The 26719-nt window shown below is 42.2% G+C and overlaps 1 protein-coding gene across 4 annotated transcripts in view; it reads left to right on the top strand.

Annotated features, from left to right (window-relative positions):
• The window catches only part of UBAC2 (UBA domain containing 2), a 186581-nt gene extending 160466 nt beyond the window's left edge, over positions 1-26115 (top strand). For 3 of the 4 annotated variants that reach the window (XM_014600410.3, XM_059721106.1, XM_019486919.2), the window contains exons 8-9: positions 16993-17115; positions 22144-26115. In XM_014600410.3, coding sequence (XP_014455896.2) covers positions 16993-17115; positions 22144-22251 — 231 coding nt within the window. In that variant the 3' untranslated portion in view covers positions 22252-26115. Of the gene's footprint in view, positions 1-16992; positions 17116-17368; positions 17456-22143 lie in introns of those variants that run through there. The other variant, XM_059721107.1, reaches the window with a different exon arrangement.
• Positions 26116-26719: the final 604 nt, after the last annotated feature.

Genomic DNA, 26719 nt, shown 5'->3' with positions numbered 1-26719 from the left:
GGACATTTTTCAATTTGCAGGTCCAGATGCCCTCCACCCAAGGGTGTTGAGGGAGCTGGCAGGGGTCATCGCGGAGCCTGTGGCCCGGCTGTATGAGGATTCGTGGTCGTCTGGCCAGATGCTGGGGGATTGGAAACGATCTAATGTGGTCCCCATTTTTAAGAAAGGGAGGAAGGAGGACCCAAGTAGTGGTGGACAGGTCATACTTGACCTGGCGAGATGTGAGCAGTGGAGTACCCCAGGGCAATGTCTTTTTCACCAAATGAAGTGGATAAACTATGCTGGGACACATCTTGATTCATCTTATCTGCTTCATTTGGTAACATCTATTTAATCACCCAAGGTGAGAACAGTCTGAACTCCACAGGTTATTTTGAATCTTGCTCAGGCCCATCACAGTGGCAATCCTCACAAACACAAAGCCTTTTCCCTTGTAGATCTCCATTTCCAGGGAGCTTTAGCCAGTTTATGGAGGAACTTTAAAGATTTTCTTCTCCCACCTCCTGCCTGTCCAATCAGACCCTCATTCTAAGAGCCACCTCTTTGCTTGGTCTATGGAGGTGTGGGAGGAAGGTGGGGGAAATGACCCCTCAGAGACAGGTCCCACATGTTAAAGCTGTAGGACAGTGGATGACATATTCTCCACTTACAGAATCATAACCTGGGGGAATCTCTGGGGTGCATATCAGTAAGCAAGGAAAGCAGGCTTCAGTGTGGAAATGGGAATTCCCAGGGCATATAGGATTGGACCCCATAAGCCCTGGGAGTGCTGCCTGGGTTCCCCAATTTGGGATTTCCCAGACGCACGTCTGCACTCCAGCACAGTCCTGAGGCTTGGATCAGCTGAATGGGAATTTCCAGGTTGTGCAGGATTGGGCCCCTAAAGCCCTGGGAGTCCCTGCCCAGGGCAGGTCTAGACTGCCAGAACTCTCCCACCTTAAAGCAAACATGTCAGTCTCAAAATAACAGCACAAAATTATACCACCCATGTCACAGAAAATTTGTACAAATGCCTACATGTTTTTGGCATTTTTAGTGAGTCAAGGGGCATGGATGTATTTTTAATTGGCTTTTGTACCACCATAAACATTTTTATAGTAGCACAAAGGCAATGTCTGTTTGCACACTATGCAGGTCCCCACTGACGACAGCTCAAAGACTGAGAAACTGGTACTGTGCTTTTCATGTTTTTTTCTCTTACAGCCCCATGGTGATCGATAGGGAACACTGGCTTGTCGAGTGCTGGGGGGAAAAAAGGATCCTTGACGTGGTGCGTGGGATGGTGGAGTGTGTTTTTTTTTAAACCACTCCCTGTTGTTCCTGGTTTTGTGCAGCTAAGTGGTTCTCATAGCTTAGGGGATCCAAAAGGTTACAAAAATGCTTGCGGGTCATTTGTACTTCATTTCTGTGGTTTCGTTTCTCCCTGCTGTGACTGAAAGCTGCATCACACTAGTGGGAGGCAGGAGGGACACTCAGACACTGCATTTTGAGGTGCCTGGAAACACGTGGCACATTTGAGGTTTGAAAGAACTGACTTTCTCTTCTTTACTTTTCTGTGGGTGGGTGGGGTTTTTGGTTATTTGTTGTTTTTTTTTTAATCTTTCTGTTTGTGGATGGTGGGGGGAAACACTGCTGACAAAATGTCTTGGAAGGGATTTGTTTTTTGTAATAATCAGAGAAGACTGCATTGGAAAAAAAAATCAGGGTCAACTGCACAACATGTAGTGAGGATTCCCAGATCAAAAAACTTCTTGGACATTTTCTAGGGCATGATACAAACTTCATTAGGGTTTTATTTTGCCTTGTTGTGGGGGCCAGAGGGTTGGGAATGACTGTCTGGAGACAGGGAAGGGGGCAAGGTTTTAACAAGAACTGATTCCTTAGGCTAAGCACAGACAGTCAAAAGCCCCCGAGGCTGAATTGATTAAATCTTTCCAGATTAGTTAAAGCTGCACAGATTGGCTGATAAGCAGCTAAACGGACATTCACTTTTGCTTCTAGAAATGCAGTCACATGACTGCAGTGGCTCAGGCCAGAAGCCAGAGGGTACTAGAGCACACCTCCCTCCTTGACTGGAGCAGGCAGCTTGGGCCAAGGCTAGCCCACCCACCCTGGGAGGGGTGTTTGTGGAGGAGGTGTAAAGCATCTTAGGATGCTGGGGGACTGTGAGAACTTGAATATGGAGGGGTTCTCAGATAGAAGTTTAATAAACTGATGTAATCTGAATCAGTTAAGTCTGTGGGGCAAGGAGTAGCATGTCCTGTGGAAAGACTACCTTCCCTTTCTGTTTACCCTTTCAAGGGGATGTAGCAAACTGGCCCTCAGGGATTTGCAAAAGTACAGGCAGTAGGGGGAAAATAAATCATCTACTGCCATGCTTCTGTCTGTCATGCGGAAATGGTGGTAGTCCTGGAAAAAATGTTGTGTCTGGTCTAAGGTAATAGGTTTTCACCTCTTGCTTTTCTTGCTTCAGGGGAAAGGAGGATTTGTTTAGGGAGTTAAATAAAAAGGTTACGCAATGTAAGGTAGCAGTTTCATAGCTGGAACTCTAGCATTCCTGAATTCACTGCAGTGTGGTGGTAGGTGCTGCCTCTTGCCTCCTCCCACTTTTCCACTGTCTCCTGTGAGGGATTGTGGGGTAATCCAAAGCAGTGGTGCAGTGGGAAAATCCCATTTTCAGCACAGCTCAGCCTTGCAGTGACATAGCTGCTGTCAAACTCTCTGAAATTCCTTGCCACCACCCACATACACAAATGCTGTTTACCCTTTTCTTGCATGTTCTTAGTTATGTGGCCTGATGATGGATGCTGGTGTCCTCTAGGGCAAGTTCCTGCAACAGCTTCAAAGAAGCTTGAGCATGACCAGCTCCTTATCATAACCCTGAATGGGTTGCTGAGATGTCCCTAGACACAGTCTAGACACAATGCCCATCCAGCTCTCTGTCCCACTGACATTTCTCAGTGTTTGAGAGAACAAGGAGCACTGGGCTCACTGTAGTTAGACTTGTGTAATGGTGCACTGACAGGGCACAGATCCATTTTGTGCATGCTACAGGTGGTAGGTCAGACCAGGCACAAGCTCAACCACAAGCATGTTCAAGCTCTGCCCTCTGTGTGGGCTTCTAAGTGCAGGGTAAACCTCAGTTGGAGAGCATAGTATAGAGTACAGATGGTCACAAGCCTGGATTAATAGATTTCATAAACATTAGCACTGAAAGGGACCTTGCGAGATCACCTGGTCCAGCCCCCTGCCCAAAGGGCGGGAAGTCAGATGACCCCAGGAAGATAATCATCCACACTCAACTTGAACATGTCCAGAGTAGGTGCTTGCACCACTTCTGGGGGAGTCTATTCCAGACTCTAGAGACTTGGATGGTAAAGACATTTTTCCTTATATCCAGTCTAAAATAGTTTTCCAGTAATTTGTGACCATCGGACCTTGTTTTCTGTGGGGTTCCCTGGTGAACAGATGTTCTCCCAGATCCTGATGCACACCCCTGATATACTTATAGGCTGCCACCATGTCCCCCCTGAGCCGAACCTTCACTTTTCCAATCTGAACAGTCCAAGCTGAACAGTCCCAGGCTTCTCAGCTTAGATTCATAGATGTTAGATTCATAGATGTTAGGGTCGGAAGGGACCTCAATAGATCATCGAGTCCGACCCCCTGCATAAGCAGGAAAGAGTGCTGGGTCTAGATGACCCCAGCTAGATACTCATCTAACCTCCTCTTGAAGACCCGCAGGGTAGGGGAGAGTATCACCTCCCTTGGGAGCCCGTTCCAGACCTTGGCCACTCGAACTGTGAAGAAGTTCTTCCTAATGTCCAATCTAAATCTGCTCTCTGCTAGCTTGTGGCCATTGTTTCTTGTAACCCCCGGGGGTGCCTTGGTGAATAAATACTCACCAATTCCCTTCTGTGCCCCCGTGATGAACTTAAAGGCAGCCACAAGGTCGCCTCTCAACCTTCTCTTGCGGAGGCTGAAAAGGTCCAGTTTCTCTAGTCTCTCCTCGTAGGGCTTGGTCTGCAGGCCCTTGACCATACGAGTTGCCCTTCTCTGGACCCTCTCCAGGTTATCCGCATCCTTCTTGAAGTGTGGCGCCCAGAATTGCACGCAGTACTCCAACTGCGGTCTGACCAGCGCCCTATAGAGGGGAAGTATCACCTCCCTGGACCTATTCGTCATGCATCTGCTGATGCACGATAAAGTGCCATTGGCTTTTCTGATGGCTTCGTCACACTGCCGGCTCATGTTCATCTTGGAGTCCACTAGGACTCCAAGATCCCTTTCCACCTCTGTGCCACCCAGCAGGTCATTCCCTAGGCTGTAGGTGTGCTGGACATTTTTCCTCCCTAGGTGCAGCACTTTGCATTTCTCCTTGTTGAACTGCATCCTGTTGTTTTCTGCCCACTTGTCCAACCTATCCAGGTCTGCTTGCAGCTGTTCCCTGCCCTCCGGCGTGTCCACTTCTCCCCATAGCTTTGTGTCATCTGCAAACTTGGACAGAGTACATTTGAGCTTCTCCTCATAAATCCTGCTCTCTTGACCTCTGATCATGCACGTGGCTTTCCTCTGGATTCTCTCAAGCTTCTGACACCCAAATCCAGATTGTTAATGAATATATTAAAGAGTAATGGTCCAAGTACTGAACCGTGAGAGACGCCATTGGTCACCATATGCCGTGCTGACTCAGTTCCATTGACCATCACTCTCTGGGTCCTACCACAGAGCCAGTTCCCCAGCCATCAGACCATAAGGTTGTCAAGGCTGTAGTTCCCCAATTTTGCTATGAGGACATCATGGGAGACCAAGTCAAAGGCTTTTTTGAAATCCAAGTAAGTGACAACCCTCTCCCTGCCCATCCAGGTGATGCATCACCTGGTCATAGAAGGAGATGAGGTTGGTCAGGCACAACAATCTGTCTTGAATTTTATAAAGGTTTTTCTTTGCTGTACCTAAGAAATGAATAGAAACAAGTGGCATATACTTAATTACTTTAAGCTGACAATTATTAATTGTCCAAAATATAATTCTTAATTTTCCAGACTCTTGAGTATAAAACATTTTTAAGAACAGATTGTTACAGATGCATAAATAGGGAACTAATAAAGCTGACTTTCCCTTAAGAGACTAGCAACACTGGATGATTTGGGAGGGTAGGTAGCAAGTTATGAAATCAGAATTGTTTGTGTGTTTTATGTAAAGGCTTCCTATTATGCATATCTCTGTCTGAATCTATAAAAAAAAAAAATGCATGTCTCTTGTGAACCCAGCATTCATTCCTGCCTGTGGCAGGGGGTCAGACTAGAAGATCTGTTTAGGTCCCTCCTGACCCTAGTTACTATGAAACTACTATGAAACTATGACTTACCCATAACAAATCCATGTTGGCTGTCTCTCAGAATGGTGCCTTCTGTCAGCCTGTTGTTGATGGATTCTTTGATAATTTTTTCCAAGATCTTCCCAGGGATTGAGGTCAAATTGATTGGCCTGTGATTCCATGGATCTTCCTTCCATCCTTTCTTGAAGGCCCTTTTGGCCTGCTTCCGGTCTTCAGGAACCTCTCCTAAGCGCTACGAGTTCTCAGATATCTGTACAAATGCTCAAGCTATGACGTCGGCCAACTCTTTTAGTACTCTGGGGTGCATTCCATCTGGGCCTGCTTTGCTAAACTATATAATGTACAGTCATGTATCCTCAGAATCTTCCACTTATGACACCTCACCAAACTAGGTTCAGCCTCAGTTTCCAGCTGTCTTCCATCTCCAGACTGGTAAGAACGATTGTCCTTTCCTCTAAGTCACAGTGATCCACATATCTGTCACCTCCACACTGGATTATTGAAACTCGCTGCATTTGAATGTAAAATATTAAAATGATGGATGGGCTCCAACTGGCACAGGATGTTTGGTCCCCTTCAGTTGGCTGCCACATATTTTCTGAGGCTAGTTTGAGGCTGTGGTCTTAAGTTCAAAGTAGTTAATGGATTAAGCCCCAGCTACATCCAAGACTGGATTTTGATTTATGCAAAATCAAATGCAAGCCACAGAGCTCATCATGAAACAAATGAGAGCTGGGTATAAATAGTCTGTCAGAAGGATCTGTCTATTGACCAAATTTATAGGGCATATCTAAAGTCTGACCCTTGTTGGAACATGCTGGAATACATTCCTTGTTAGAAAAACTTTTCTACCGTAAGAATGACTCTTCTATCCGAAACCTCTACCAAAAGCAAAATGGTTAAAATACAATAAATAAAAATAAAAACGAAACTCTGCGTTTTCAGAATTTTGGCTCTGCAGAAGGAGAAATGCCAGAGACTTCATTAATTACAGGGAACTTCACTATTATTATTAGTCTTAAATAGCAGGTGCAAAGATAGTTATGGATGGAATTACAAAATCCTAAAATATAGCTAATGCCACGAATTTGTCATCCACCTTGAGGCACAGTATAGTAAAATTGTAACCGCAAAGCATATGTGGTCTTTTCCCCCAACTCTTGGTTGCCCCCTTCGTAATATGTGTACGTGCATGTGAACATGTACACGTTTTTGTTTCTTTTCTTAGTGGGAATAGTAAAATCAGCATTCAAAATGTCTATGGAATTGTATCAGTATGGAAAATAAAATGAGATGTCATTGCTGTCAGAATGTTAGATAAGTTACTTTTTGAAAGAGGATCTTCACATAAAACAAATGGGACAATCCAAAGATGTAAGCTTGCTCCAAGCAACACAGTATTTACTAGGTGTAGACAGTTAGTATGGGGTGATATTCATGTTTTTAAAAAATGCAACATAGAGCTGTTTCCTTTTTTCTATCTTTTTTTCTGTGTGGTTATTGCTTTAGAAAAGGTGCACAGGACAGATATTAGGAGGTGTTTCCTGTTTGTGCAAGCAGATGGTGAGCTGGCATTAAGCCATGCACATAAGATAGCATCATCAAGTATTTAAGAGCTCACCAGCTTTCAATCTGTCTTGAATTTTATAAAGTTTTTTTCTTTGCTGTACCTAAGAAATGAATAGAAACAAGTAGCATATACTTAGTTACTTTAAGCTGACAATTATTAATTGTCCAAAATATAATTCTTAATTTTCCAGACTCTTGAGTATAAAACATTTTTAAGAACAGATTGTTACAGATGCATAAATAGGGAACTAATAAAGCTGACTTCCCCTTAAGAGACTAGCAACACTGGATAATTTGGGAGGGTAGGTAGTAAGTTATGAAATCAGAATTGTTTGTGTGTTTTATGTAAAGGTTTCCTATTATGCATATCTCTGTCTGAATCTATAAAAAAGGAAATACATGTCTCTTGTATGCAGCATGGGAAGATGTGCATTTGAAGTATTCTGAGTTCTGGAGCACTTCAGATTCAGCATGGTTCAATCCACGCTGCTCCCCCATTTCCAAGTGCTTCAGAATGGTCATAAAGGCAAGCAAGAGCATGGTTCTCCATCAAGGGGGCTGGAGACCAGGAATCCCTGCATGCCTCTTGGTCTCTTTCTCCAAAGGTTCCAAAGGGCAGTCAAGCACACAGGAGAGCATTCATTGGTTGAATGCTCTGTGCACCCTGCCCCCATCTTTGGTCCCCATTGAGAGTGTGGCTAGGGAGCAGAGCACTGTGGGATGCCAGAGGACTGCTGGAGCTTGGAGACATTTCAGGAAATTTTTCAAAGTTAAGCGCTCCAAAAATGTTCTTCTCTCTCTCTTTTTTTTTTGGTTTTGTTTTTCTTTTTTTTTTTCTTTTTTTTTTTTTTTGAGGGTCATTTTTTAAAGTGCTGCTTCAGCTATACAAATCTGCACCATTGCTGTCTGGAGCACTTCCAAAGCACTTAGAGTCTTTCAAACAGCACATCTGTCCATGGCCTAAGTGATATATTTGGAAATTATCTGCCAGTACTTTGTTCAGTATACTCTTCCTTCTAGGTCTTTCCTCTTGGTGAAGGGCTGATGCTCTTCCCACTAACTGCCATTTCTCATCACGGTTTTCTACTACTAGTGCTGGAGAAATTGTTTCTTGACCATACTAAACATTAGGGGTGCCAGCCCTGTTTTTCACCTTCATGGCTAAGTACAGACGGTCAAAAAGCCCAAGGCTGAATCGATTAAATTGTTGCAGGTTAGTGTAAGCTGTGTAGATTGAACTGATAAGCAAGCAAACAGGTATTCGCTTCTGATTCTGGAAATGCAGTCACATGCCTGCAATGGCCCAGGCCAGATGCCAGGAAGTGCTAGAGCATGCCTCCCTGCTCAGTTGGAGCAGGCAGTTTAGGCCAAGGCTAACCTGCCCACCCTGCAAGGGGTGGTTAGTGGACGAGGTGCAAAATATCCAGGGATGCTGGGGGACTGTGAATTAACTTGAATCTGGAGGGGATTTGGGACAGAAGTTTAATAAACCAGTTTAACCTGAATCAGTTAAGTCTGATACTACATCCATCCAGGTTTGTCTTAAACTGGTTTCAGCTATTTTGTAAATGGCTTATGTGCACTGAACTTCTGTTGTGTTACAGATTTGAACTGGTTTCAGATCACTTATATCAGTTTATGTGTAATTTCTGTCCCTAGCCTAATAGATGCCTTCTCTTAATCTATTTCCAATAGTAGTTTTATCAGGGACCTGGAGCTCTATTAACCAGATTGCAGGTAACCTTGTAGGTAGGCTAGTGATAAGTGTCAGAAACAGGTCTGCAGCCCAACCATTTATTTGCTTGTGCTTTAAACTATAAAAACAAACATATATCACAAAGTCTATCTGGCTACCCATGACAGCACAACATAGATTCTCACCTATACTGGCTGGGGAGACTCGAGAGGTGAGAGGGGAGTGGCATGCAGATTGGCAGCAGGTCTTCTTGAATTCGCTGAATTCCCCCAGTTTTCCTCTAGCCTACGCCCAATATTTATAGATGGTTGGTTCTAATATTCTAATAAATGAACTCTGATTGGTTTTATTTAAATTTCTTTGTTTCACTGAAACTTTTGGAAATGGACTGAATCAGATCTCTTGTGGACTTGGCGGATGCCAATTAGGTGGGATTTATATGCTTGGGAAAGTAGAAATGAGGTTTTCTTATCTCCTTTCCTTCTCCATTGTGGAATGCTGCTGAACACTGGCCTGTTTATTCTTTACCTTACTTTAAGGTCCTATTTGAAAAGGCTGTGTTCATTTTTTACAAATTATCTAGGCATCTTAACAAAAATATGTCTATTATAGCAAAATAACATCTAATATATTTGGTTACATCAATCACTATTACTAGTGTTTTAAGATAAAGCTATGATATAATGTATTTGGATTATTTAATGTATGGTCTTCCCATATAGTGTCTCCTTTCAGGTCTTGTACCTTGCTTAATTGTGTTTAGTTAGCAATATGGATATCTTTCTTTACTTTGCTGATGAAGCTAGTTGCCACATCTACTAAGGTTCATGCTGTGAACATTCAGCAACAAGCTTTGGGGCCTTCTTCTTAACCATACTTTTACAGCTTGGCTTAGGTCCCTTGAAATTGGCCAAAGTTGCCACCAGCTCCTATGGCAGGGGTTTTCAACCTTTTTGAACAAGTGTATCACTTCTGGTGGTGGTGGCCAGCCACGGGGGGAGGGGTTCACACACAGCAGCTGCTGCCACCACCTATCACCCCACACTGCCACCGCCGCTGTGTCCTGCTTTCCCATGGCCGGTCGCACCTGTGGCTCTGAGGGCTGCTGATGGACCTTGCACCTGGCCAATCATGCGCTGCCCGTCAGCAGCTCACAGAGCTGCACGTGCGACTGGCCGTGGGAAAGCAGCATGTGGTGGTCACCGCGTGCGAGCCCCTCCATCCCACATCCGTCTGCAGAGAGGTGCTGCTGTCCTCACCCCTCTGCCCCCACCCTGCTCCTGGGAGCAGGCACAGAAACACACTCCCTTTCCTAACCATAACCCCCCTGCCATTCAGACCCTTCGTGCCTTGCTGCCCTCACAGCTTTGCAGACAAGGGGTGGCTACGACACCTCCTCGCCATCGGTTGTTAGCCAAGGTCAGTGGCCCGGCAGCCAATCAGGAGAGCGAGCTGGGGTGGAAGGCGGGCAGGCACCACAGTGTGCTGCATGAGGCTGGTAGCGTTTGGTGCGCCCTTCCCCCACCCCCAGGTGAGAAGCGACGTGTGGGAATGCATCAAGGGAGACACCACTGCTGTGCCCCAGGGTATGCTCCATCCCCATCTTCCTGCACGTACCCCTGGTGACCTTTCTAAGTACCCTTAAGGGTATGCATACCCCCAGTTGGTTGACAACCCCTGTCCTATGGAATGATGATGCTGACTTGTGATATAATAAATTTTATCATCGATGATCAGTGCTGAGAAGACAACACACACACAAGATATCTATCCTCTAGCAAAGAAGAAGTTCTTTGTAAGCCCCTAAAAAGGGTCTGACCGGATGCCCTCAGCCAGGCCCAGGAGATGGAACTCTTGTTTGCAGAATCTAATGGCATCCCCAAAGGGAGAAATACCTCATAAGCCTTCACATTGCATGCTTGGGAGCTGATAGACTTATCCTACCAGTACTCTTCTGTCCAAGTAAACAGACAAGAAAACTTCTTAAGGATTTTCTTTTTTCTGCAAGTCCAGAGGAGGCCTTCTTTCCTTCCTATACATCCCACCCCCTCCTCCTGTGACTGGATGGCTTAAGGCATTATTAGCATGTGCCTACATAACTTGTGGTGAAACAAAGCAATTTTATGGCTTGCTTGCATCACAAAGAGCCAGTTTCATGGGCATTTCCTGTTGGAGAGGCATATACTGTATAATTTAATAGCAAATTCTGTGGAATGTAAATTTTATCATATAATTACATTATTAGAAATGTAAATATTAAATGTAAATAGTATGTTATAAATATACATTTATGTACAATATGAATTGCAACATATCTTAATTTATTATTATATGAAATGTTCTACAGAAATTTTAGAAAGACTGATTAATGCTAACTTTAATAGAAAATAGAAACATTTTCACTTCACTGACTGGCACCTTCACTTAGTCTGCGTCACTAGCAGATAGTAACTCTCTCAGTCACATGATATATGGCTGCAGTGATTGTTGCATTGTCTTTGTATGGTGGTAAGCATTGGGACAGTCTAAAACAGCATATTATATGAATAATACATGACTTTTTTAGGTTGATTTCATACGAAATTGCAGCCAAAGCGATATTTCCTGGTGATTGCAGACAACACTATTGTCTGCAGTTTTCACAAAAACTGCAAAACTGAATTAAGTAGACCCCTAAAGTTAGCAATCTGCAAAATAATCTTACTATGAATTAGCACTTCTAGCCTAATGTTGGCTTTTCAATACTGATACATTTTAATTTAGTTCTGCACCAGAAAGCCAAGCCTTTGCTAAATATTATTTCTGTGTAATTCTATCCAGACTATTCCCTGTTTGCAGGGAGACCAGAAATTCTACAACTCATCTTTTCTTATTCTCCCATTGTAATGAATAGGGTATAAAAGGTAACGAAATATTTGCTGCCTACTCAGTCAGTAACTTAGCTGCTGCTTTAGCAGCCAGTAGGGAAAAGGCCCATCCCATAATCCAAGGAAAACGGTGGATGAAGCAGTGGAGAGGTCAACAAGAAAGTTTCCTTTTGCAGTAATAATTCTTTCATTGTGAACAAAGTTAAAGACTAAGTAAGAAAACAGTTATGCAAGCAAGCAGTCTCATCCCCCCTGTAGGAAACATGAGCAGCAGCCACATTCCAGAGCAGGAATGTGGAACAGATTAGGTTTTTAGAGTAACAGAAGGAGAAATGTCACCCATATCTTGAGAGAGAGTCTTGAGATAACAGAGATCTCTCAAAATATTGTTGGAATCGACCCTGTATGGAAGGATTAATGCACTTAGAATTACCCAGTTTTGAACATGGATGCTGCTGAGACCTGCTATTACTTATTGTTACGGTTGCAATTAGTTCACTTAGTAATAAACAGATATACCTCAATAGCTGCCTAGCTGTCACCTATTGGATTAGAAAAGTTTGCTGCCAGTGAGAGTGGCAGAAAGGGTGGGCCCAGGAGATGGAACTCTTTTTTGCAGTATCTCATGGCATCCCCAGGCAGGAGGAATGGCTCATGAGCCTTCTGCTGCAGAATTAAATTAAAATACTGTAGATGAAAATCTGTCATGGAAGGTGTGTAGTAATCCCATGCACAAGAACTTGCTGGTTGCCAGTTGGGGCCAAGAAGGAATTTTCCCAGAGGTCAGATTTGGCATGAACCATGGGGTTGTTCTGTACCACAGGGCAACTCTCATGCCCCATTTCACATTTTCTGCTTCAGCTGCTGACTCCTGGTGATGCCTGTGCCCCCAATTTAGGAACAAGTCTGATAGGGTAATTCAAGCATTGTTCCTTGTAGTCCTGTGCAAAGGTTTGAAGTGATGATTTTGGAGATTTCTTTGGTTAATGATTGCCTACAAAAGCAGGTAACTGGACTTGCTGGCCCAGGAGTCTTTCCCAGTCCTACCTTCCTTTGTTTAGAAGCTCCATTAGAATATTTCCATATATTTATTGTAAAGTTAAAGAGGTGGAAAGAGGGGAGTCTGAAAAAGCAAGAGATGGCAGGGGTCTGGGTTCTTTCTCCCCCTTCTTTTGCCCACTTTTAGAAACTGAATAAATAAGATTTCTTTATGATGAATCTTTTCCACACTGCTTGCTTTTGGGGCTGGATTTGGGTAAGATTGTTAGATTTTTTTTTTTTTTTTAGAATGCTCAATCTTTAAAAACTTTTACTTGTATCTAATGACAATAATATCACTGTTTGATATTCCTAAATTTTATGTAGTAAGTAGCTAAGGGATACTCTGGTACCATCACTTAGATTCGCAGACAGTTGAAGTATTTTAAGAGCAGTTTGAAGTAGCTGTGACAAGTTTTCTTTATCTAATCTGTCTCATCTGATTTAGTTGTTTCTAAGAAACATATCAGTATAATCTTCATGAAACTGCTCTAAGAACATTATCCGCTTCTGTAGTCAGTAAAATTGAAGCTCAGAAAAGTTATTTAGTACAGAAACTGTTTGCTTTCAAAATTGAAAGCAGCATTTTTGTGTACTTGTAATTCAGGATGCATTTGTGGGTGCAAGGTTGTGAAAATGTACAAGCCTCATTTCTGAGAGATGGTACCTTTGCAGTGCCAGGTGCAGTACCATAGCAAGGGAGGGGCAAGCAGGGTGACCGCCCTGAGCACCGACACCAAACTATGGGGGAGCGTGGTCATGCTTTAGGACAGGCTGGCATTATAGGCTGACCTGGACAGGCTTGCAAGGTGGGCAGACGTCAACCTGATGTTGTTTAATACATAGAAATGCGAAGTGCTCCATCTGGGGAGAAATAATCCACAACACACTTATAGACTCGGCAGTATTACACTTGCCAGCACCACAACTGACTGAGACCTGGGTGTTGTGATAGACAACAAAATGAACATGAGCCACCAATGTGATTCCATAGCTGGCAGCAATAATCAAACACTGGCATGCATCTACTGAGGCATCTCAAGCAGGGCTAAAGATGTCATCCTCCCACTCTACTCAGCCTTGTTGAGACTGCAGCTGGAGTACTGCATCCAGTTTTGGGTGCCACACTTCAGGAAAGATGTAGAAAGGCTTAAGAGACTTCAAAGGAGGCCCATGCGCATGATTTTAGGCTTAGAGACCAGGTCATATGAAGAGAGGCTGAAAGACTTGGGACTGTTCAGCCTGGAGAAGAAAAGAATCAGAGGGGACTTGGTGGCAGTGTGTAAGTATATCAGGGGAGTACATCAGAGCCTGGGGGAGCAACTATTCACCAAGGCTCCCAGGAAAGGGCTAGAAATAATGGCCACAAGCTGATTGAAGATTGTTTCAGACTAGACATAAGGAAAAACTTCTTTAGAAGTTGGGTGCTGAGGGTTTGGATCAGGCTCCCCCCAGAGGTGGTACAATCACCCACCCTAGCAATCTTCAAAAAGCGCCTTGATGCCCAACTTGCTGGGATCATCTGACCCTAGCGGTCTTTCCTGCCCAAGTGCAGAGGGGCTGGACCTGATGATCTGTAAGGTCCCAGCCCCTAACATATATGAAACTATGATACAGGTGTTGCCCAGCCAGGGTGGGGCGTGGGACAGAGCAGTTAGTGGCTCTGTTGGGGGGGGAGCGCAGGGATGGAGGGGGACAGCTCCTGTTGCTGCGTGCACCCCTGGGCAAGCATGGGGGGCATGTGTCCCCTGGATCTGTGTGCAGGGCGAGGGCGCGCTTCCACTGCAGGCTTGTCCTGGGTGCCAAATTTCCTTGCTACGGCACTGGCCAAGTAACAAATAAAACCTTTGACAGTTAGTTGCACAGAGATTTACAAGGCAAAACAATAATTTTTAATAAATAATTCTCTAGCAATGCTTCAAGTACTGCTAGAAATGTACCTACTTATATTTAAGTTTTCACATAGACTAGCACATTTACAAAATAGTGTGCTGTGTCATGATATTGTCTGCTGTCTTCAGTTCACCAGGCTTTCTTATAATACCCCTTAGGGTGGGCATTCAGGTGAATCCATCAGGGTTCTTTTTCTTACTTCTTTTAAAGAAAACACCATGCAAAGTATCAATATTTTGTTCTGGTTCTGATTTTAAATTTAATTTATGCCAGGAAACTCAAGATATTAGTATCTTAAGACTCAAAACATCCTTTTGAGCCATGTACATGAAAATGGAAGCACGGAGCATATGACTTTCCCAAGACCATGAAGGAACAGTGATGCAGACACAAGAATAGAAACCAGATCCCAGTTCAAGTCCCTGGGTTGAACTATAGTCCAGTTCTTTCTTTGTACCACATACTTTCTATAAGGCTACGTTATGTCTTACGTGGAAGCCCTCCTTTAAAACTTCTTCACTTATAATCATATGTTTAAGGAGAAGGATCCAGAATATTTTCATACAGTATATTAGTGAAGGATGAATGTATGGTTTATGCAATAGTTAGATTTGCTGATTTCAAAATCATTAACTGTCATGTAATTATAAATGGTGATGCATCATTTCTGTTTCTCTTAAATAGGAGTATACTGTAGTACAAGGAAATGTAATGAAGTGGCAAACATCCACATTTGTGTCCTTGAAGGCACTTTAAAAGCTATTGCCTTACAGCTCAGTAGACCCCAGATGCTTTATTAATAATAAAGTACTGTCTTCAGTTACTGCCACTCATGCTATCCTGTGTTCCTTCATCCTGCTGGGCACCAGTGACACAATCTAGTGTTAAAACTGCCTGGGTCTTTCCTGAAAAAAAAAATAGAAAGGAAAGGGAAAGAAGGGAATGGATGAATTAAACTCTTCTTTAGGGAAGGGAGGGCAGAATGGTACCAGAGACTAACTGGTTCAAGGAGGTGTAAGCTTTCATAGGCAACAGTCTACTTCATCAGATGTGTAATATCTGAACCAGTTAGTCTCAAGGGTGCCACTCTGAGCTATCTTCTACCTGACTTCAGACCAACACAGCTAAGCATCTCTCTCTGTTCACTGGGGAAGGAAGGGGGATGTCCAAGCAAGCTGGGCTGCCACTTGTGAAATGACAGGCAAGACCACAGACTATTAAGGCCGAAAGAGGATATAGCTATCGGCAGGAGAGCTGTAGCCCAGAGAAGTACAAAAAAACAAAGCAAACTAAGAAAACTAAACTCTGTTAAGAGGAAAGTCTTCTGAGAAACAGAGCTCAAGGCCCAAAATAGAGCAACTGGAGGAAGGAAGTCCATGTCCTATAGAAGTGGTGAGGAGATCTCTATAGTAACAGTGACGGGGAGCTAAGGAACAAGTCACTTTCAAGACACAGAAGCACCAGGAAAAAATGTTAAACAGCAAAACTGTAAAGAAGCTATACTTTTTTTTTTATGAGTAGTGATGCAAATATTGCTCATAACACCAGCAAGCTGTAGTTCTGCTAAATAAATCAACATTACCGTTGCACAGTTTTGTCACCTCTCATTACTTTTCACACTTTTTTTCACCAAAGCTTCATCATGCTTATGTTGTCAAATTAAATTTCAGTTTTTGGGACATACCAAACACAGTTGCAAGATGCTGTTGCTTGAAAAGAATACCAAAACTTGAAATGTGGTATGTAAGATGGTATTTTTAAGCAAAATGAGGAAGGTTTCAGAGTATTCTTAACTGTCTGTTACTTCATTCGGCCACATAGAATAATGATAGCGGCTATAGAAAACTTATATATGGAAAGCATATCATAGATGTTCTCAAATGTTTTCATGTAATTGTTAGGTTTTGTTTTGTCTTTCCACATGTTTTGTTTTGCAGGTGCCCTGAGAATACACTATTTGTCTTATTCTTTACTCCTGCAATTTTTCCCCCTTCCTATCTGTGATGGTCTACATTTTAGCCACCATCCTTTTGCCTGAAGAGAACTAGTATTCAAAGCTATCAGTATTGTTTTTTAACTAACCAACATAGTTGTTTGGGTTTTTTTTAAGTAATTAAAAATTCCTTCAGTTCCTGAGGTGTGATGGACTTGATCCTGAAAATAGAGCATGAAGCTTCAGTTAATTTCCGTGGTGGTCACACACAGAGTAATTGCAAAAATCATGTCTTCCGTTTATCACTGCAGAACAGTAGTCTCTTGGGTCTTCTTCACTGCAGTGCGCTATATCTCCTAAAATGCATACGAAACATGAAATTCTAATAAGAAATAAATATAATTTCATATTTATCATCAGGTTTGTTTAAGTAATAATTAAAAATATTTCTGGTAAATAAAGTAAGGAAAGATGCCCTTTTGAATACTATATCACAGCCTGTTAACAATTAAGATAGTTCAGCAGTTTTATGTGTGAATGTTACTTGTGTACTTCAGTTTATACAAAGCTGCCACTCTTTTTAGATGGATGATCTTTATGGTAGTGTTCCTTCCTCTGTTTAAAGATATTAATAATAGTAAATATCTGGTTTCAGGGTGGGATGATTAACTGGAATAGACTCTTTCGTCCTCTACGTCATAGACGTAATGCAAATTATCAAGATATTCTCCAGTCTGAGCAAGATGCACCTCCACCTACTGAGGTTTCTGAGGAACAGGTAAATATTTTGATATTTTTAAATGTCATGAAAAGCTTGCTAAGAAGTTAGAAGTCTACACTATGCTTCATGGTCTGTAATATGAAGTCTGTGATAAACCTTTTTACAAGTAAAACATTGATAGCATAAATTAGAATCCTAAATGACAGTCACAACAGAAAGCCATCTTGAACTGTTATAGTTTCTTTTATGGGATTTAGAGATGCAATTTTATTCTAGAATTTCTGATTTTGTATGTATCCTTTTTTACCAGCTTTGTTCACTGATGAAGGCTATTCAACTATGGTGAGATATAGCAAAAAATCTTCTAAGAATGGTTTGTGAGCCAGTTGAAACACAAAACTTATCTGGGACCTTAACCAATACCTATTATTTATTTGAATCCAAAACCAGCTCTGAACACCTCTCCAAGTAAATGATAAATTGAAAAACTCTCTCTATATATATATAAATCTGCACGCCTGCATGGAAATTCATGGAATTGCTCTGGTTTTAGCTGTGTCTGGCCAAAAGAATGAAGGGTCTGATTTGAATTGGGACTTAGAGGTCACTTGGCTTAGAATGCTTTCTAGTTACCTATGAAATGCCAAACATAAAAAATCTTGACCAACAAGCATTAATAGGAAGTAAAAAATGGAATTAGAAGGTCTGACACTGCCTAGATCAGGGGTGGGCAATTATTTAGGGCAGAGGGCCGCTTACCCAGTTTTGGCAAGCTGTTGAGGGCCAGATGGGTAGCCCCGCCCCCTGATCACCATCTTGGGACCAATGTCTCAGGGTGGGGCCCAGAGTGGGGCGCAGGCTGGCAGGGGTCTGTAGAGCTGGGTTGGGCTACACCAGCAGGGAGAGAGGGGAGCTGGCCCAGCTCCATAGAGCCCCTGCTGGCTGGGACTTTGTACCCCTGCTGCCCTGCTCTGGACCCCACTGACACTGGCCCTGGGACACTGGTGTGGACCCTGGGCACCCGCTCACTCCCAGTGCCCCCCAGCTTGTGGTATAGGCGAGGGGCAGCGTGCAGCCCCAAAACCCTGTTCTGTGGCAGGGAACGAGCTGGTGCTGAGCACGGTGAAAAGTGGCCCCTCCCTCTCCCTGTGGCCAGCACTCCCTGCTGCAGCTGCTCACAGCCCCCACGGGGTTGTCCTGAGCAGGCATAGGTGGGGGCCAGGGCAGAGAGGCAGCAGATGTTTGCAGCTGACCCAGGTTTTGGGTAGCTGCTGACGGCTACAGAGCCTGGGCTGGGGGGCAGGGGCTTTGGGTGCAGGGCAAGGGGCAGCAGGGGTGGGGGGCAAGGGCTTTGGGTGAGAGGCAAGGGTCATGAGCAGGACTGGGGGCAGGGGCTTTGGGTGGGGGGCACAGGGCAGGGAGGCAAGGGGTAGTAGGGCTGGGGGCACAGGACAGTAGGGCTGGGGGGCAAGGGGCATAAACAGGGAATCCTGCCATGTACCCCCTGCCCTCATTTTGTTTTGAGCAGGCACAGGCAGCCCCACATGGGCTGTGAGTGGCTGCAGCGCAGGGCACCGGCCAATGGGGCAGGCGAGGGGCTGCTTCCCCCCCGCGCTCAGCACCAGCTGCCAGCCTGGCCCCCGCGCTGGCTCTGAGCTTGCCCGTCGGGGCTACGCACAGCGGCAGCAGCTGCGGCCCCCCCGCTTGCCGTGCCAGGCAGTGTTTGCCACTGCCGCCTCTGCGCTGCCCAGTGCGTGAGCTCTGTGTGGGCAGCAGCAGCCAACACTGCCCAGCATGGCAAATGGGGGGGGTCGCAGCTGCTGCTGCTGTTGCAGCCCCAATGGGCAAGCCTGGAGCCAGCACGGGGCCCAGGCTGGCAGCAGGGGCGGGTTACAAGCTGGTGCTGAGTGCAGGGGAAAAGCAGCCCTGCGCCTGCCTCGTGGCTGGCGCCCTGTGCTGCAACCACTCGCAGCCCGCATGGGGCTGCCTGGGCCTGCTCAGGACAGCCCCGCGCTGGCTGCAAGCGGCTGCAGCAGGCGAGGGGCTGCTTTTCCCCACACTCAGCTTTTTCCTGGGCTCCTTCCCTGCCCTTCCCCACACCCCTCACTTTACCTGAGGTTCCGGTGCGGGGCAGCCACATGGTACCAGGCCAGGAGCCCCAGCTGAGGCTTCCAGCTGAGCCGGGCCCGGGAGCAGGGCCGGGCAGGCCCTGCTGTTGCAGGAGCCTGCTGGGCTTCCCCTGGAGCCTAATGCCCCTGGTTCCTGTCATTTTTTACAGGAACCAAAGACAGAGAAATATTAATTTTTCTAAATTTTTAGGGCCCCCCCGACTGGATAGAATGGGCTTGCTGGCCGGATCCGGCCCATGGGTCGTATTTTGCCCACCCCTGACCTAGATTTGTTTTTAGCAATTTGAGTTTTCTTAGAAATATATGTTTTAGTTAGGCTGACATCCTGTTCTCTTAATGAAACTTTTCAAACATTGGTGGTGCTTGGACTACAAAAATAATTGCTTGTCCCGTGAGTTTATAAATCCTTTGAATTCACAGAGTACAAGTTTTCTGTTTCATAGGCTGTATTGAATTCCTGTACTTGAGGTACATTTGAGTAAAAGAATTACTTGTTGTCAAAGTATGTTTTCTATCAAGCCCAGTGGAAACCTCTATAAACATGATTTGCCTCACAGCCCCCTTCTTTAATGTTGGAATCCATAATGGTTACAGTAAAAACCCTTCTGCTGAAATATTATTTCTGTGGTCAATTTTCATCCCATCACCTGACCTTTTTCCATAAAAAGTTTCATGAAATCCTAAAAAGTAAGATCTTCAGGTATTGCTACTTACGAATTTTGATGTCAAAATATTATGGCAAAGATGCCCCCATATCTCTGTTCTTGACAAAATCTCTGTACTTGGCAGTTGTACTTGACAAATTGACAATTTTTGAGTAGGGGTGGAGTGTAATTATGATAGCCCAGGAACTATATGGGAGGCAAGGGTTTTTTGTGATACCTTTTATTGGATCTATTTTATAGTTGGGACGTATTCTTGACAAGCCGTCAGGCACAAAGCACCCTTCTTCACATCTCAGTAAATCAAAATAAAAGTGTTGTTGGATTTTTTTTCTTCCATAAATGTTAATTTAGCAATAAAAGTTATTTAGAATAAAATCAAAGAAGTGCCTCTGTCTGTTTTACATGAGGAGATATTTTGGAGAACAGAGTCCCTCTAGTGTTCAGTTAGAAGTAGCAAGTTGCTCAGAAACTACTGAATAGAGAAGTAGAAATACTGAAAGTAATGCAGGTTTTTTTTAATCACAGTTTTCTTGACAACACATTCACAGTGTGAATTTCTAGATGTAAAGGGTATATGTAGAGGTAAAGATGTAAACTTGTTCTTGCTGGTGCAAGGAAATGCTGTTACGCCGTGGAGGGACTTACCCCACAGAAGGAAGGCCGTTGCACACGACCTCTCTTCAGGTTTCCTTTGGGGAAGGGCAGCTTAGACTAGGCTTCAGCAGAATGCACCAATAGAGGATGACTCGCATCATCTCACAGACACTCTTCCTATACTGTGGCTTTTTGAGTCATGATGTCTGGTTTTGGATTTTAACTCCCAGTAAGTGGGAGATACCAAGGGTCTTCTTCCACAGCACCTAAGTGACTTTTGTCCAAAATATTTAATTTGCTGTTGAGTGTGAATGCAATAATAAAACTTGCAAAAGAAATGAGTAACATTCTCACATATTTCTACCTATTCGAGAAATGGAGGTTTCAAATTTACTGCAACCTGAAATGGGTATGATTTATCCTTTTAGGTGTTGAATTGCACATCTTTTATAATAGCATACAATAATGCCAGGATTAAATGCATTACAAAGTCAGCATATATAAAGAACAGCTGACACAGAGACAAAAATTAGCTTTTACAAATGTATTAAAACATGTGAAAGATGCTGCTTAAGTGCATTCTGACTACTGGAATCATGGTTGTCCTGCAAACTGTAGCTATTTTCAAGGTCTTGCACTATCAAACATAACAATTTGCTAATGCTTGGAATCCTGTATATGAATGTTAATCAACTAGTTTAAGTATTTTACTACCCTTTTATTTTAGAGCTAGCTTTCAGGTACCTTCCTTTGCTGTATTTTTATTATTTGTATTATGTGAATGTTTGAAAAAAAGGAACTGAAGAGAACCCTTTCATGCAATATGTCTGAGGAAGCACCCTTTAGAAAAAATTATACATATGCAATTAAGCAGTCTGGGCACCTATAATGTGCCAGACATCTGCTCCAATGCCTGCTAATTAACACGCATCAGAGCTGACTCGATTAATCAAGTATTCTGGATTAATTGAGTCTACTAATTGGTATGCTCCAGCAGCCTCCACATCATGTGTATTCAGCATCGCCGCACTTCAAAATGATGGCGGCGGTGCTTTAACTAAAGCTCGTCAAACGACCATTAATTAAAGCACATCTGACACCATTTTGAAGCATGGGACACTGAATATACATGATGCTGGGGGTGCTTTAATTAGAGCGGCTCTGAGAGCTGCTGTAATTAAAGTGCTTCCCACCCTATCCCGGAGCGCATGTAAAGACGCCCTCTGATGTCTGCTGCAAAATTCCTTGGTCTGCTCACTATTTTATGCCATTTCTTATCAACAGTACATGAGCCCTAAGTTTTATTTTCAGTAGTTTTCTCCAATCCCATACTTTTACAGTTATAACAAAACTTTCCTTTTTATTTAACTCTTTTTCTACAAATATTTCTAATTTTGATCTGCCAAAAAATAAAGCTGTAGTATCCTCAATAAATAGTTACATTTTGAAGGCCAGTTAGTATTGCAACTAAAATCTCTCACCTGCTGTAATGTTTTCAGGCTTATTCAAGCATGTGGTCTCATAGCAGCAGTTACAGTATTACAGTGTATACTTGTGCTTAATTATTTAAATAAAGGTATGCCATTCTACTCACCGTTCATTAATAAACCCAATTCTTGGTGTTGTGTGATGATTGTAATTGGAAAAATATGGCTAAAACTCCAGTGAACAATATTTTTGTATTATTTTTTTTGTAGGTAGCACGGCTTATGGAAATGGGATTTTCCAGGGGAGATGCTTTAGAAGCTCTGAGGGCTTCAAATAATGACCTTAACGTAGCTACCAACTTTCTACTGCAGCACTGATGAAGAATTTCTCAAGTTGATGCATTTACCATTTGAAGGAGGATTGAAGCCACCTGCTGGATAGACTCAGAAAGTTCATTCCTAAGAAAGGGGGAAAGTCAAGAGAGAGAAACTACGTCTCCATAAATGATGCTTCAAAGTAATATTAACAAATGACACTGACTGTTCCCAAACCCTTAAATAAAGTAATCGTTCCCATTTTGTTTATCCTTTTAAAGATTATTTTGATCTCCACTTATTACCAGATATCTTCAAAATTTGCTTTAAAAATGGTCTTTCTCTTGTAACTCAAATATGTTATCTTTCCTATTTGCAAAGAAATGCAAAAGCAACTAATGAGACTACAACTGCTGCATACAGATAGATTTGCCTTCCAAGAAAAAAACTACAGTTCTCCTCTTTTACTGATTTCTTATCTCTGATATTTAATATTATTTTGGTTTTTTGGTCAGTAATGAGAAAATCTTCCAAGGTGGTGATATTATTTCAGCAGAAGGTTATGGGATTATCACATCATTCTTCATAAAATGTATTAATGCTTGTAATATTTTATTCCTTGAAATCCTTTTTAAATAAAAGTTGTTATTCCCTATGTAATCCATGGAAGATACCAGAAATTTTATGTGGATCTTGTACAGTAGGTGATCAGCATAAATTTAAGCAACTATAAATTTAGCAGATGACTACTCAGGTCAGAAGGCACAAAAATATGTTAATGGAGTAATAAAAAGGACATAAGTGATAAAAAGGATATAAAGCTGATGGCATGAACAGATTTGAACAGATTTGCATTGTAACAGCTGGATGCAATTCAATTAGTCTGGTATGTACAACTTCAATTTTTGAGCAGGGTATATACATCTCTTTAGAAGGAAAATATTTTTAAAAAAACAAAGACATTTTTCTGCTTTCTATGTAGTCTTAGTTTTCAGCTGTCGCAGATCTGGACTACCCTGGCTGTGCTCACTTGGCTGAAAGCAACACGGGCTGAAAACTTACTCTGAAAGCATCAGCTGAACTTGGCACAGGAGCCAACAGGATGCTAATGTCAGGATATCCAGGATCTGCTTTTAGAGTTTAAAATATTAAAGACCCCATATTTGATCCAATTTTCAAAGGTATGAAAGTTTCACAGTGTGGAAATACCTGCTTGCTCAACACCTGTGAAATCAAGCCAATTATTGTGAGATACCATGCACTTCCAAAAGTGAGCTGAATTTTATACTTAAAGAATAATATATTCATATATAGCATGTATTTTACATATATGTATGTCAAATGTAACATTCATATATAATGCACAAAATTGAGGACATAGGAGGTGGCATCAGGGGAAAAATGAAGTAGCAAGGGGCAAAACAGAAGGATAAAAGAATATGTTGGGAACCAAATGGGAAAAACAGTGGATAGTTCAGATTTTCATTAAAAAAACAGCAATCTGACTGTGTCTGCAAAATGACCAGAGGAATGACAACAGGTTTGTTCATATTTGAACCTATTGCAATAGCAACTATTGTATTTTCTCTTTGTAATTTCCATTGCTTAGAATGTGGAGAGGAAAACATTCTTGAGGCTGTGAACATGCTGGCACAAGGCAGCCTATGCTAATGAGTCCCAAATTTTTATACTCAAGGCACCCTGTGTTAGACTTGAGGCATCCTTTGCAAAATGCCAGCTCTTAGTTTTCCCTCATTTTTTTGACTACAGAAAAATAATAGAGCAATTTTTCAGTTGCTAAGAATTAAAAAAGACCACAATGGGTTGGAATGCTTGTAACACTATTCAAATCTCTGGGTTTATATTGTGAATCATATTTGCACAGCTAACAGTACTATCATTGTGTGGCATCTGCTGGCACCCTTAAAAGGTTCTCAAGGCTACCCAGGGTGCAGCAGTACCCTGGTTGGGAATCACAGGTCTGTGGAGACAACAGCTGTTTTTCAGTGCAAAATTTGTTTGATGTGGCAATGACTGGCATTTCTTCCGTATATGCCAAGGAGATTTCTGGACTCTGTTAACCTGGAGAAGTGACTGGCTCACAAAGAGAGGCCCAAGCTTTAAGAGGTACCTGTTTTTAAATGATGGAATAATTTGGGGCATGCAGCTTAATTAAAAAAAAATATATTAAGTATTGTACAAGTTGTAGATAGTAATGCATTTTATTTTGGTAGTAATAGCTAAATTCTTCCTGTTACTGTCAAAGTAACTTCATAATAGTTTGCTATAAAAGGTAGTAAATAATTCTGGGTGAGCAAAATTCTGTCAATAGGAAAGGGATGTATTTACCTCTTGACCAGTGTATGTTACAAAGTTAAATATGAGAGAGACCCTTTGAAGTACTGTCCTGCTTGCACTGGAGCTGCTTGCAGACTCAAGTAGCTTTTACATTAAGAATTTTAAAACCTGTACCGAGAGTTTAGTCCAAGACATTATAGAGTATTTATAGATCAATGTTCTGTGATCAAAATCATTCCTGTTTTATAAGTCAGTAATATCTAGAAGTCACAATCCCATTGTATTAAACTTTCTGCAAAACATATTTAAACTCCAGCTGTGAAATCCTGGCACCTTAGTGAAGCCAATGTATCAAAACTCCCTTTGGACCATAACAGGGCCAGAAGTTCACCCAACTTCCTTGTCTCAAAATACTCTGTCTTCCATAAAAAAAAAAAAATTAAAAACTTTCCATAAAAAAGCTTTTTGGGTCTTAGTTGCTGCTAAGGAAAGTTCCAATCTGACTCATGTAGTAAAGGAAGACTTGTAGAAAACAGATCTTAAAAAATGTCTTTTGAGTCATCTGTGATAGACCAACTGGCTGTATATGCAGGGTAATTCCTTAAAGTATATCTAAGCATTTTGTCCAGTGTAATTTGAAATGTCTCAAATAATATAGTTTCTATATTAACTGCACTATACAAATGTATTTGAGGAAGCAAGGGAAAGTCTGTCCTTTCCCCAAACAAGATGCAACATAATTTTCTATGAGGAAGAGCTTAAAGGGTGAATTCCTAACTAATGGAGTCAGTGGGAAAATTCTCATTGGCTCTGGTAATGGCATCCCAGGATTTTACCTTTGAGAATTTAAAGTCATTACCCCTCTGGCAGATTCCACTAGTACCTTGAGAACATTTTCTTACAATAGAGAATGAAATCAGAATGATTTCGCAGGGTACTTTTTTGAAATAGTGTATTTGGGAAATGGACAGGGCTTTTACATGGGACCGTTACACAGCTCTGCATTGTGAAATACTAGTTTCCAAGGTCCTTAAATGTCTGTTAAATTGCAGTAAGATGAGGCTTCATACAGGAGTTCATGTACTTGTCAAAATGTCTTCCTCTCACACCATAGGAGATGGAGATTACTACCTCTCAGATGATTAAATTCACAGTCAAATTTAGCTTGTGTACATATTTGTGATATTTAGTGCCTGTTTATAATATGCCTTAAGGAGATTATTATTTAATGGAAAAATATGTGCAGATATATTTTAAAAGAAAATCACAAAAAATATGTTTTGGGAGTGCTAAGATATTTAGTCATCTTGTATGTGTGATTATGATGTTATATATCACTCAGGAGAGCCTGATTGTAGCTATAATGCGTGTGTTGGAAGGAAATTAAAAATATATATTCCCAGACTCCTCTTTCTTTTAGTGTATGTGTATGTTCACTATATTTATAAAACTATATGAGAGGTGTCCAGACTTTGAAATCCTGAGAAGCAAATTGGCACATTGCTAGGAGGATTGTATCTCTTTGTGTGACTGTCCACATGCATATTTCTGTTAAATTGTACCTTACTTCATAAATGAATAGAAATCTTTTCTTGTTTTGGTTTTCCTGCAATAAAAACCTTCTCTTTATTAGGTTTGTTTTCACTTTTGTTACAAGGAGAGGTTTCTCTTGGACTATATTTTATACATCCTCGGATACACAGTGCCATGTATTGGAGTCTATTTTTCACTTTAACATTTCATGTTTACTTTGTATTAGGATTTAGTTTTCTGTTTCTGGAAGTATTTTGAAGACATATCTTAGATGTTGAAAATGAGTCCAGCACTTTATTAAGTTCTTCACATACGAATAACAGAAGGTCAAAGTTGAACCTCACTTGTGCAAAACTAACTAGATTCAGAAAGATTATGTTGTTTGTTTGTATGTCTGTGGTAGCTCAGAGCTCTAGTTATAGACCCCATTTCACTGGGCACTCACAGGACAAAAATAGAGTCTCTTCCAAAGAGCCCATACTTTAGGTATAAGCCAAGAGACAGCAATTGGATAGAGCTAAGCAGGGGAGTCCAAGAAAACGATGAGACAGTATTGACAAGATTCATCTCATCATATCAATAACCTAACAATTGTCAAGAGTTTTGCAGGTATCAAGGGAAAGGGAAGTTTTAGGACGGATTTGAAGGAGAGCAGTGGGGTAGTTTTGGGGACATTTACAGCCAGCGCTTTCCAAGGCTG

This window comes from Alligator mississippiensis, chromosome 1 (genome assembly GCF_030867095.1).
Source record: "Alligator mississippiensis isolate rAllMis1 chromosome 1, rAllMis1, whole genome shotgun sequence".
Lineage (NCBI taxonomy): Eukaryota > Metazoa > Chordata > Crocodylia > Alligatoridae > Alligator > Alligator mississippiensis.
Note: the sequence above shows the minus strand (reverse complement) of the source record. Positions and strands in the feature narration are given on the sequence as shown.